General features: G+C 53.9%; 1 protein-coding gene across 1 annotated transcript in view; it reads left to right on the top strand.

The window, feature by feature from the left end:
- The window catches only part of EPB41 (erythrocyte membrane protein band 4.1), a gene marked incomplete in the record, with an annotated part of 98272 nt that overhangs the window by 28299 nt on the left and 58212 nt on the right, over window positions 1-11761 (top strand). The window contains 4 exon segments of the mRNA XM_027766723.1: window positions 3721-3808; window positions 5355-5507; window positions 6581-6678; window positions 11294-11466. Of these exon segments, the coding sequence (XP_027622524.1) occupies window positions 3721-3808; window positions 5355-5507; window positions 6581-6678; window positions 11294-11466 (512 nt within the window).

Consider the following 11761-nt stretch of genomic DNA (forward strand, 5'->3'; position numbering starts at 1 on the left):
TGCCGCCCCGGCCGGCCCCGCCGGGCACACATGGTGAGTGCAGGTGCTCAGGGACTGGCGGCCGAGCCCGGGCTGGCGCAGGACCAGACCCAGTGCTGGTGCAGTCTCTCCTTCATATGTGTGCTCACGTGATTTGTCATCAATGAAAAAAAATGGCTAGAGGTTCTGTGCAGGGTAGTGGCACATACCTGTAGTTCCAGCTACCAGGGGCAGCTAAGGCAGGAGGATCATGAGTTTGAGGCTCGCCTGGGCAACAGAGCAAGGCCTTGGCTCAAAAAAAAAGAAGACGGCAGGGGCCCGATGGCATAATGGCTATGTCACTGGACTCTTCCTGCCTTGCACAGGCCTCAGCAGCCCAAGCCAGACTGCCCCTGCACAGGCAGCTCCCCCTGTTCCCAGTCAACCACAGTTCGAGTCCTGGACCCAGCAGCTTAAACTCACACTGGGTGCATGTGTGTGCGTGCCAAAGATCCCGAGAAGAGAATGGAGAAGGGATTGCCGTGTGGCCATTCGCCCTGGGGGTGATTTCTCGCTCTCTGTTTCTCTCGCAAGCACACGTGCTCTATAGCAAAAATCTCTCAAAATAAAAGAAGGCTTTGGTGTGAACTCGTTGTTTTCAACATATGGCTAGATATAGAAATGCGTATGTAGATGGGTACACGCACATGCCTGCGCACACATGTATGCACATTCCTGTGCACACACATGCATTCCAGTGCATACATATATGCCTGTGTACATGTGTGCGTGCATTCCTATGTGCACACATACATACATATCTATGTGCACACATGAACACACTTCTATGTGCATACATGTATACATTCCTATGCACACACGTGCGTTCCTATGTACATGTGTGCATATATACCATGTACGCACATGCATGCATTCCTGTGTACACACATGCATACTCCAACTCTGCAGTGTGCCAGAAGGACATACTCAAAAAATAATGAGAAATGGTCAGGACACAAAATCCAATTGGATTAAATGTTTCAAGAACATTCCCACAAAATGCTTGTTGGTCAACGGCGTGCCGCAGGACTGGCCTGTGGCATACAGAAGGACGAGGTCATGGACATTAAAGATGGAGGTGGGGTCAGCCAGTGGCTTGGTGTTCAGGCCCACTGTGTGGTTGGAGTCCCGGACACAGAGGCTTGAAATGCAGAGCAGGTTCACGTGGGCGCATGCCCCAAATCCCGAACGAGAAGGGGCTGTGGCGTGGCCATCCACCCAGGGCTGGTTGCTCTCTCACTTCTCGCCCTTTCTCTCTCTTTCTCTGCCTCTGGTAAGCATACCCGCCCTGTAGCAAATTTAAAAAACAAACAAACAAAAAAACGATGAAGGAACTCTTCCGGTCTGGAGAAGACGAGAGGTAGGAGCTACTCTAGACGCACCTCGTCCTGAGTGAGCTGGGCGCTGCCCTGAAGAGCGAGCCCGACCCCTGGCTACAGCTGAGTGTGGTCTGAGGCTGAGCGGCGCAGCGTTCCGGCCAGCCTCCGGCCCTGACCGCCTTGCTGAGCCACATCAAGGGTGTCCTTGTCCACAGGAAGCACGCTGGAAGCGCGCAGGAGTGTCGGGCTGTCTCCTGGCAGCTTAGGCTCAAATGGTTCAGGAAAAGTGCTCGATGTTGGTGTTTACGCAGCTTTTAGGTTTAAGGGTATTTTACAAATTCAAAATTATGTGAAAAATTGTAAACGTGAACATAAGCCAAACTTCAAATACAATTATTCTGACTGAAAAGTGTTAAGGACCTCTCCTTACCTCCTGCCCTTGACTCGCATTTAAAGCGCGCTTATTTATAGAAGCATTGCACTGCATGGTTGGACGTGTAACTATGTATTCAGCTTTCTTTCTTTTTTTAAGATACAAGTTTTTGCTGTCTTGCCCAGGCTGGCTTTGAACTTGTGACCCTCCTGTGATCCTCCCCAATGTCTGGGGTTAGTTGTGCACCACCACCCATGGTTGGATCTGTTGACCCTATTAATATTTCTTAGGGTTAGGAGAGTGATTATGGGGAAGAGTATCCTGACTGCTTCATTTAATGTTTCCAAATTTATCTTCAAATTCAAGGGATTCAAGTGCTTTCTCTTCCTGGGACTTTATTCTGGGTGGACGGCCAGCTGGAGAGTGAGAAGCTGAGCTTACTACAGTGGTAATCAGGGTTTGCAGCTCCCAGTCATTCTCCCAGCCATCATCTCGTTCGGCCAGCGGTCACGCTCCTCCGCCCAGCACAGACAGGAAGTCCTCCCTCCGGGCGGGGCTCTGGAGGAAGATGAAAGGAGGCGCTGGCCCTGCGCTGTCAGGTGCTGGAGCCAGGAGCCAGGGTCGCAGCTGGAGCAGCAGGCTCCCCTTGTCTGGGCCGCACCTCATTCAGGGTCCCTGCGCTCCCTGGGCCTGCGCCGTGCTCAGGGTCCCTGTGCTCCCTGGGCTCCCTGCGCTCCCTGGGCTCCCTGGGCCTGTTCCTCAGAGGTGGGGCGTAGGCGTGCTTCGTAATCTAAGCTCCAAATCCAGAAATTCAGCCCATCAGAAACAAAAACAACGAAAAAGAATGGGCAGTAACCGTAACTAGTTGGAAAAGTTGTGACGTTTTTTTGTTTTTCTGTGCAAAAATGCATCATGATGTTCCCATGGGCCCAATGGAAAAGTATATAATTTATATGGAAAAAAAACATATTCTTGAGTTTTGTTTTTCTTTTAATGACTTGAATACGCCGACTTGCATATGGCTTAACTTTCCCATTTTCCCTCTTTCATTTTCACGTTCGGGTGCGTTACTAAATAGAATTGCGGTGTGCTGCCTCCGAGCTTGTGGAAACGTCTCTTTTAGGGAGGCTGAGTCCCTAGCAGGTCTGTGGCCTCCTGACAGTCCCCCTTTGGTTGTCCCAGAGCCTTTGTTCTTTCCAGTGAGGATGAAGACAGATGGGCTGGGAAGAGACCTCTCCTTAAAGGAAGCGGCCGCTGCCACCAGCTCCTGGTCTCGTGGGAGACACGCTCACATGGTTCCCTGGGCGTGTGGCAGCTTTGTGGTTCCTGAGAGGCTCCCGTGAGCCCTCCCGGGAAAGGAAGCTCACAGAGGGGGACGAGCAGGACGCGTGTGGACGGTGCGTTCCTCGCGGCAGTGACGACGGCTTACTGCAGCCCCGCCAGCGGCGTGCGTTCACCAGCTCAGCTGTTGAGATGCGCGGGCAGGGCACCGTCTCTTACCCGACACTTCCTCTCCATCCAGTCGCCCCCACTAGGAGGCCCCCGTTAAGTATCAGCTGCCCTCTGGTTGAATTTCCGTAATAACTCGGTCCCGAGGTATAGAGGGAGAAGGCCAAGGACATTGTAAACTGCACCTTGCTCAGAGGGTGGGACTTGGCCATCTCCTTGGCAAGGAAAATGAGTGGTTCATGCATGCTGGGGGAAAAGACTGACGACAGGGAGGGAGCGTCGCGGAAATTGTGTGGTAGTTGTTTTTAACTTTCTGGTAACTTTCTGGTAACTTTTTTGTTTCCTCCAGATCTTGTTTTTAAAGGCATATTTCAATTATTTGGACTCATATTAAAAAGGAGTTCTGCTCTATATTAATCTACTTCCAAGACGGAAATATCTTGCATCCGTATCTGTGCTGATGTGTACGTGTTTGTGCGTGTGACAGTGACTGTACCAATGTTCTCGCCATAACTGTTGGCGCTGACACTGAAGGCACTTTGTATTTTCACTCCGTCAAAGGTCCATGACTCCAGCTCAGGCCGACTTGGAATTTCTTGAGAATGCCAAAAAGCTGTCTATGTACGGCGTTGACCTCCACAAGGCGAAGGTAAGGGCAGCCCGGCTCTGCCAGACGCCCGAGGTGTATCGTGGCACGTCACTGACTCAGGGACACCGACCTGGGCCTTTTAAACCTTCAAAAAAAACAGTGGTTCTGAGGGACCAGCAGTTAGTGTAATGGCTATGTCGCTGGATTCCCATGTAGTTGACCGTGGTTCAAATCCTGGACCCGGTGGCTTAAACTCACGCCGGGCGCGTGTGCATGCGTGCCCAAGATCCCAAGAGGAGAATGGAGGAGAGGGGATTGTGGCGCGACCATCCCCCCTGGGGGGTGATTTCTCACTTTCTGTCTCTCTGTCTCTCTCTGACTGTCTGGCGAGCGCACGCGCCCTATAGCAAAAACCTCTCCAAAAAAAAGAAAAAAAAGAAACTCGGCCTCCCGAGGGAGCCTGGCGCTCACCCAGGGGGCAGTGGTGCTCATTGAGAACTGCAGGGTTAGCCGCTGGAGCTGCATTCCCACTCTGCCTGCGGGCCTCAGGGAGTGAGGAGTGCAGCCCGTTACTCTCCAGCTGCCGTGACGCGGAGGGCGAGATATGGGGGAGAGGCCCCAGGGAGTGATTTTAGGGTCGTTGCGAGGAACTTTAACTAAGGTCCCTGATGAGGAAACAGATGCAAAACCAAGTCCAACGAGAAAGAGCCGAGGGATTAGGGTGGGAAGCTCCAGGGGTACGCTCTGGGAAGCTGCAGGAACTGCCTTGGCGTATTTAAGGGTGGTGTGAAGTCGAGGTTTCCCTGGGGCTCCAAGATAGGGACGTAGAGGTGGTAAGATGGGAACTCTGAAATGGCCAGTCCCGTCCAGTTTGGCAGGTCGTTTGGCAGCCGTCCTGAGATGGGCAGGGCTGCCTCAGTAGCAGCGAGCTCCTGATCCCGGAGGTGTCCCAGGGTAGGCAAGAGAGTCCCTTGGCAGGATTTAGGACAGGACGCTGAAGTACCTGGTAAGTGATCGGGCCAAAACAACCTTTCAGGAGTCTCCCAACCTGCATATCTGGTACCTGAAGTCTTAACCAAATCCCGTGAGTTCTAATGAAAGGCCATGGCCTTTCCCCAAGCGGCCAGTCCCGCCTGCTCTGAGCTACAAGCCGCGGCTTCCCTGAGTGTGAGCAGCCTCTAGGAAGATCAGAACGTCGGGTCGGGCGCCCCTACAGGGTGAAGCCACTGGGTTTTCTCGACTCCTGCTGGAGGCGTGGGTTCCAGAATGCATGGAGTCAGGCAGTGCTCCTCTCCCAAGTGGAGTAAAGCAGATCGTTTTTCTGAAGTGCGCCCCAAAGACAGAAAGGTAGTTGGGCATGCAGGCTGTACAAACCTGGGGCCGGCTGGTGGCCCGGGGTGAGACGTGGCCCTCTGTGAGGGAGGCCCACGGGACGCTGGTGAGTCTGAAGACGTCCGAGTGTCCTAGGCCCTCACTGGTGTGTCGTGACTGGTTTTGGTCGTGGGCGCCTTCAGGCTGCAGTTGCACGTGGGGTCTGCACCGTGCCCGTGCAGCCGGCAGTGTGCTGCGTGCTTGTTCGAGGCTGAAAGCCGCCGCCTCTCCCCAGGACCTGGAGGGAGTGGATATCATCCTGGGCGTCTGCTCCAGCGGCCTTCTGGTCTACAAAGACAAGCTGAGAATCAACCGCTTTCCCTGGCCCAAAGTGCTGAAGATCTCTTACAAACGGAGCAGCTTTTTCATCAAGATTCGGCCTGGAGAGGTACGGCCTTCGCGTCCCTTTCCTCACAGACCGTCCCCAGACACCCCTCTGTCCTCCTTGCCGTGTGGTCCCCTCATCCGGATGCCGAGCGTCCTGGGCAGTCAGTCCTGTGCTCTCGCCCTCCCGCACCGCCTGTCTGCGGGCTCTCCCGTCTGCGAGTGCGCATTGCATGCCGAAAGCGAAACTTGGATCAATAATCCTGTTATTCCCAGCAAAAACCTGACGGAGAAATATTTTTAAGTTGAGTAGCATAAGATTTTTAAATTATTCATGAGGTTGAATCACTTAGGTGTTCTATCACCTGCCCCTTTTCCGCATATGATTAAGATTTATTTACGAACGTAGCTCAGTGCTTACCGAGAGTGTATCTCAGGCCCAGGCGCAGGCCCGGGCTTTAAGCCAGCTGGCCGTCCGAGCTCGTAAGGTGACTCAGTTATGCAGGTCGGCGAGCCTCAGGGCATTCTGACCTTGGCCCGTCTAACTTTTGTGGTAAAGAGCGACCGTGGCACAGAAAGTTGTGTAGGTGGGATTTAAATTTTTGACATTCTAGTCCCTTCTCCATCCCATAAGCAGAAGGCCCCAGAGAGCGAAGGCAGGCTTCCTTGTCGCTCGAACAGGACCCTCAGCACCCCAGCTGAGGGTCAGGGAACTGATGGCTGTAAAACCCGGGACAGGAGAGTGCTGCGCCCACATAGCGGCTTTTCTGTGTGGCGTGTCACCTCTGCGAGCGGGGACAGCAGTTCTGGACAGCCGGCCTTAAAACCTTGGTAGGGAGTTGCCACGGAGCCTTTGCCTGGCTCAGAGCAGTCGGGCGGCGCACGTTGGCTGGGGCTTTCTCGTGCCAGGCGCTGTCCCGGAGTCCGTGAAGCAGCAGCTCCTGGAGTCCCGCTCCTGGCGGACCCGGGTGCGGTGTGGACCCCTCCTCGGGTGGAGACTGCCCTGGGGGGGAGCGATGTCACGGGCCCTGACGTCCGCGGCTGCCAGCACTCTTGTGTTGTGCGGCTGGGCCAGGGCACCGGCCCCTCTGGCCCTGGCGTCACCAACGTTCACGCCCGCGCTGTGTGCTTTTCCAGCAGGAGCAGTACGAGAGCACCATCGGGTTCAAGCTGCCGAGTTACCGAGCAGCCAAGAAGTTATGGAAGGTCTGTGTGGAGCATCACACGTTTTTCAGGTACTGTTCCCCGATGTCGCCGGGACATCTCTGGTCACGCTGCTACCGGAACCCTAAGGCTGGTGCCCTCCATCGAGCTCGGGTCAGGTCACCCTGAGCAAAACTGAGTTGGGTCCCTTGGGCTGAGAAGCAGCCCCTGGGCTCGCAGGGCGCCTGCTGTGCATGGCAGGAGCAGGGTCACAAGGGGCTCTGTGGCCACCGTGGTCCTCGCGTTGGAGTCAGGACTCGGCCGTGCTGCTGTCCGGGCCGCTCTCGCACTGAAAGGCCGATGGCGTGCTGGCGCTAAGGGACCCAGGAAGGGGGCGAGGCGAGTCTGCTGTCTCAGGACAAGGAGGATGTGACGTCCCTTCTCGAGAGGCCACAGTGCTCCCGGGTTCGTTTCCTGGGGTGGAAGCTGTGTGCCGTGGCGGGCCTAAAGGTCACGCGTCTTCAGACTGGCTGCTCTCCACAGTCCTGAAAGGAGAGCGGCTGGGCCGGCCCTGGCACAGCGGCTAAGAACAGTACATAGACAGGCCAGCAGGTGGCGTGGTGGTTCCATCCCTGGACTCCCACATGGCCGACTGCAGTTTCGTCCCCAAACCTGGCTGCTTGAAAATCATGCGGGGCGCACAGACGTACGGGCCCAGAATCCTCGGAGAAGGGATTGTGGCATGGCCGTGCCCCAGAGGGTGATTCCTCACTTTGCCTCCACTGTCGCTGTCGTGTGAGCACGTGCTCCCTATGGAAAACAATCAAAGCTAGCTAACAAGCAGTAGTGCAGAGGAAGCTGCAGCTTGGGACATATGCTGGGCACGTGTGCGTGCGCCTCCCAAGTCCGACCGAGGGAGAGGTGGAGGAAGAGGACTGCAGCCGGCCATGCCCACTGGGGCGCACTCTTTCTCTGGCGTGGCGTGCACCTCTGGCAAGGAAGAGAAAAGGAGAAAAGAGCTGACTGAGTATCAGCCTGGCTTTTAAAGAGAAGTCCCTGTGTTACGGAACATCGCACACAGAGCAGCAGGGTACCGTGCTCCCTTTGTGCCGGTCACCCGGCCTAGGTAGCTGTCACCCCAAGGCCACCCACTTCACCTGTGCCCACCCACTTCGTCCTCTGCTTCCCGCAGAGCTCAGGCCACGAGTGACCCTGGCTGTGTATGAGTGGCCTGAGAGACCCCTGCTCCGTCTGCTTTCATTTGCACCTTCTGGGGCCAGGGAGACGCAGGCCGTGCCCAGGAAGAGAAGCCAAGGAAACAGCGCTGTGCGTCTCATTTCAAGACGGGGCATTAGGGTACATCTTTTACTTGATAAAGAATTTCAATTTTTTAAAAAGAATTTATTTTAAAGTTTATTATTATTATTATTATTTAATTTGACCAGCGAGAGAGAGGGAAAGTGAGAAAGCATGTCTTAAGGTCCAGGACTTGAACCGTGGTTGCCATGTGGGAGCCCAGCGCCCCAAGCACCACACCACCTGCTGGCCCCAAGAATCTTAGCTTTTAGCATCAACACATTTCTTTATGTTTTCATCATCTTTAAAATCAGGGACCAGCAGATGGTGTAATGGTTATGTCTCTGGACTCCACGTAATCAACCACAGTTTGAGTCCTGGACCCAGTGACTTAGAACTCATGCCAGGAGAGTGTGTGTCCAGAATTCCGAGAGGAGACGAAGGAGGATTGTGGCATGGCCGTCTTCCAGGGAGTGACTTCTCACTGTCTCTGTCTCTCTGGCAAGCACATGTGCCCTGAAAAGTATACATATATGACAGACCAACCGACCAGGTCAGGTCGCAAAAAGTGTACATATGTATATATAAAAGACAGACCACCGGCCAGGTCAGGTCGCAGAAAGTGTACATATGTATATATAAAAGACAGACCACCGGCCAGGTCAGGTTGCAGAAAGTATACATATAGGAGCCAGGAGGGTGGCGTGTGCGTGGAGTTGAGTATAAAAAGGGCTCCTGCCTTTATTGGAACCTTTGCTGCCAGACATCACAATTCTGAGTTAGAGTGAAGCAAAAATCCAGGATGCTGAGCACCAAGATGGCCATGAGTGAGCCAAGATTAAACTGGGATGTTTCTCCTAAAAATGGCCTTAAGACATTTTTCTCCCAAGAAAATTATAAAGATCATTCCATGGCTCCGAATTTAAAAGAACTGTGTATTTTATCTAACAGACGTATAGGAGAAAATTTGAATGCCTCAGCAAGTTCTGTAGAAAATGAGCCGGCAGCTAGTTCAGCAACTCAAGCAAAGGGAAAAGTTAAAACCACAGTTGGAATGGTTCTTCCAAAACCAAGAGTTCCTTATCCCCGTTTCTCTAGTTTCTCACAGAGAGAGCAGAGGAGTTATGTGGATTTGTTGGTTAAATATGCAAAGATTTCTGCAAATTCCAAAGCTGTTGAAATAAATAAAAATGACTACTTGCAAAAAAAAAGAAAAGAAAAGAAAAAAGAAAGTATACATACATATATATATATATATATGACAGTCCAACCGACCAGGTCAGGTTGCAAAAAGGGCATGTGCCCTCTGGCAATTCAAAAAAGTTAATAAAAATAAAAATAGGGGGAAAACCAGAAAGGGCAAGAAAGCGAAACCGAATGACCGTGTGGCACGGATCTCAGCCGCAGTCAGGGTTCACTTGCTGGACGGTGGCACTTCGAATCCGTCACCCCAAACGACAGGCTGCGTTAAACGTGGGGTCCCCTGTGGAGGGAAGGGATGCGTCTGGGGGGCACAGGGTGGTCCCAGAGGAGGAGGTGCTCCCCGAGGCTACATTCGATACAACAATTTCTGTATTTACTCAGCAAACATAGTCTGGCCTCTGATTCCCATCAGACACTGCTCAACAGGACCGCAGAACTGAGGGCGCCGCGGCCCTCGCCCGCCGTGGCCCTCGCCCGCCACCCTCCGTGTGCGTGGTGTGGCTGGCTGCAGTGTGGTAAATGCCACAGCCCAGCAAGACGGTGCGGAGGGCACTGTGGGGAGAATGTGGGGCCAGACAGCTGGGACGATGCCAGATCTCCGTTACAACGGTTACCCCGAGCAGGGTCCGGCGTGCAGACACCAGCGTCCTGCGGGGTGCAGGACTCGGCCCCAGCCGCGCAGCCCTGCCTGTGACCAGCCCTCGGGTCTGAAGCCAGTGCCCGTGTCTGAATGGCACGGACACTGCAGGGACGTCCCGAGGCTGCTGTGCTCCTGTCACAACGTGGAGGCCAGCTTGGGGGCCGGCAGGGCTGATGGCACTCGTTCCACCGTTGGCCTCACAGGCCGGGCAGCTTGAAGACACACTGGGTGCACGTGTGTGCTCAAACCCCGGAGAGCACGTGTCGGCCAGAGGACGGTGGTGTGGCCTGCCCTCTGGGGAGTGCTTTCTCACCCCCTCTCTGTCTCTGTCTCTTTGGCAAGCACATGCTCCCAGTTAAAACAAATTTAAGTATTTTGAAAACTAGAGGCTAGTAAGTGGCATAGTGGTTAAAGTGCTGGAATGAGGACCAGCAGTTAGCATAATGGCTATGTTGCTGGACTACCATGTAGTTGACCACGGTTCGAGTCCCGGACCCGGCAGCTTAAACTCACACTGAGCGCATGTGCGTACGTGCCCAAGATCCCGAGAGGAGAATGGAGGAGAGGGGATTGCGGCATGGCCATCCCCTCTGGGGGGTGATTTCTCGCTTTCTGTCTCTCTGTCTCTCTGTCTTTCTGGCAAGCACATGTGTCCTATAGCAAAAACCTCTCCAAAAAAAAAAAAGTGCTGGATTCCCACGTGACCGATGACAGTTCAACCCCCTGACCTGGTAGTTAAAGAAATCGCGCAAGGCATGTCAGCGTGCCCAGGATCCCAAAGAAATGAAAGAGCATGCCCAGGGTCAGGAGAGTGGACGAGGAAGGATTGCAGTGGCCATCCCCTCTGAGGGGTGGTTTCGCACTGTCTCTCGCTGTCTCTCTCTGGTGAGCACGTAGATCCTACGGGAAAAAAAAAAGGCAAGCTCTGAGGCCCTCTCTGTAGAAATACGAGATGACATCATTGAGACAGGCCCCCATCACATTATACTGGTGGCTTTCACAGATGATGTAGAGGAGCCCAGAGCGGGCGTGGTGGAGAAGCACTGGACTCCCTCCCACATGGCCGACCGCGGTTCGAGTCCCGGACCTGGCGGCTTCTTTCTCTCTTTCCCCCCCTCTCTCTCTCTCTCTGCGTGTGCACATGCACGTGTCTGGTCAAGTTAAAATAAATGAATGAATAAATAAAATTAAGTGAAAAGAACCACCTTAAAGAGCCAGCCAGGGGCATGGTGGTTCAGGCACCTGGACCCACATGCCGCTTTCTGTGAGAAGCGCACAGCCTGGCACACACGGGCACCGAAACCCTGAAAGGAAGGGAGGGACTGCAGTGTGACCTTTGTGAGGGCTGCTCTCTCGCTCCCCTCTGCCCCCACTCCCCGTCTCTCTCTGAGCACACACATTCTCTGGCAAAAATTAAACACAAAACAAAGAGCAAGAGATGACATGAAATGAAAATAGTGATTACTCGATTGGAAAGGTCTTAGTAACTAAGAAAACTATGAGAACTGTAGAATATGTTTAGTGATTTTGTGCGTAATCTTAAATGATCACTATGATTTCTCTCTCAGACTGACATCTACAGACACCATCCCCAAAAGCAGATTCCTTGCGCTGGGATCCAAATTTCGATACAGCGGCCGCACTCAGGCTCAGACCCGGCAGGCCAGCGCGCTCATCGACAGGCCTGCCCCGCGCTTCGAGCGGACTGCAAGCAAGCGGGCGTCCCGGAGCCTGGATGGAGGTTCGTGTGGTCGGGTGACCTGGGGCTCTGGCCCATGGAGGACTGATGGCAGAAGCACGTTCTCCGTGGGCCAGCCATGGTCAGGGTGTCAGTGGTGGGATGAAAGGCCTCAGTTGCCCGCTTCAGGGGCTCTGTCTTGAGGAAAGCAGCACCGGGGTTCAGGGGCTCCGACATAGATGACCACAGTTCGCGTCCCAGACTCACAGGGTTAAAAGTCTCACCAGCCGTGTGTGTGTGTGTGTGTGTGTGTGTGTGTGTGTGTGTGTGCTCAAACCCCAAAGAGAAGAAGGGGGGT

The sequence above is a fragment of the Tupaia chinensis genome, unplaced genomic scaffold, assembly GCF_000334495.1.
Source record: "Tupaia chinensis unplaced genomic scaffold, TupChi_1.0 Scaffold143646_1, whole genome shotgun sequence".
Classification (NCBI taxonomy): Eukaryota; Metazoa; Chordata; class Mammalia; order Scandentia; family Tupaiidae; genus Tupaia; species Tupaia belangeri.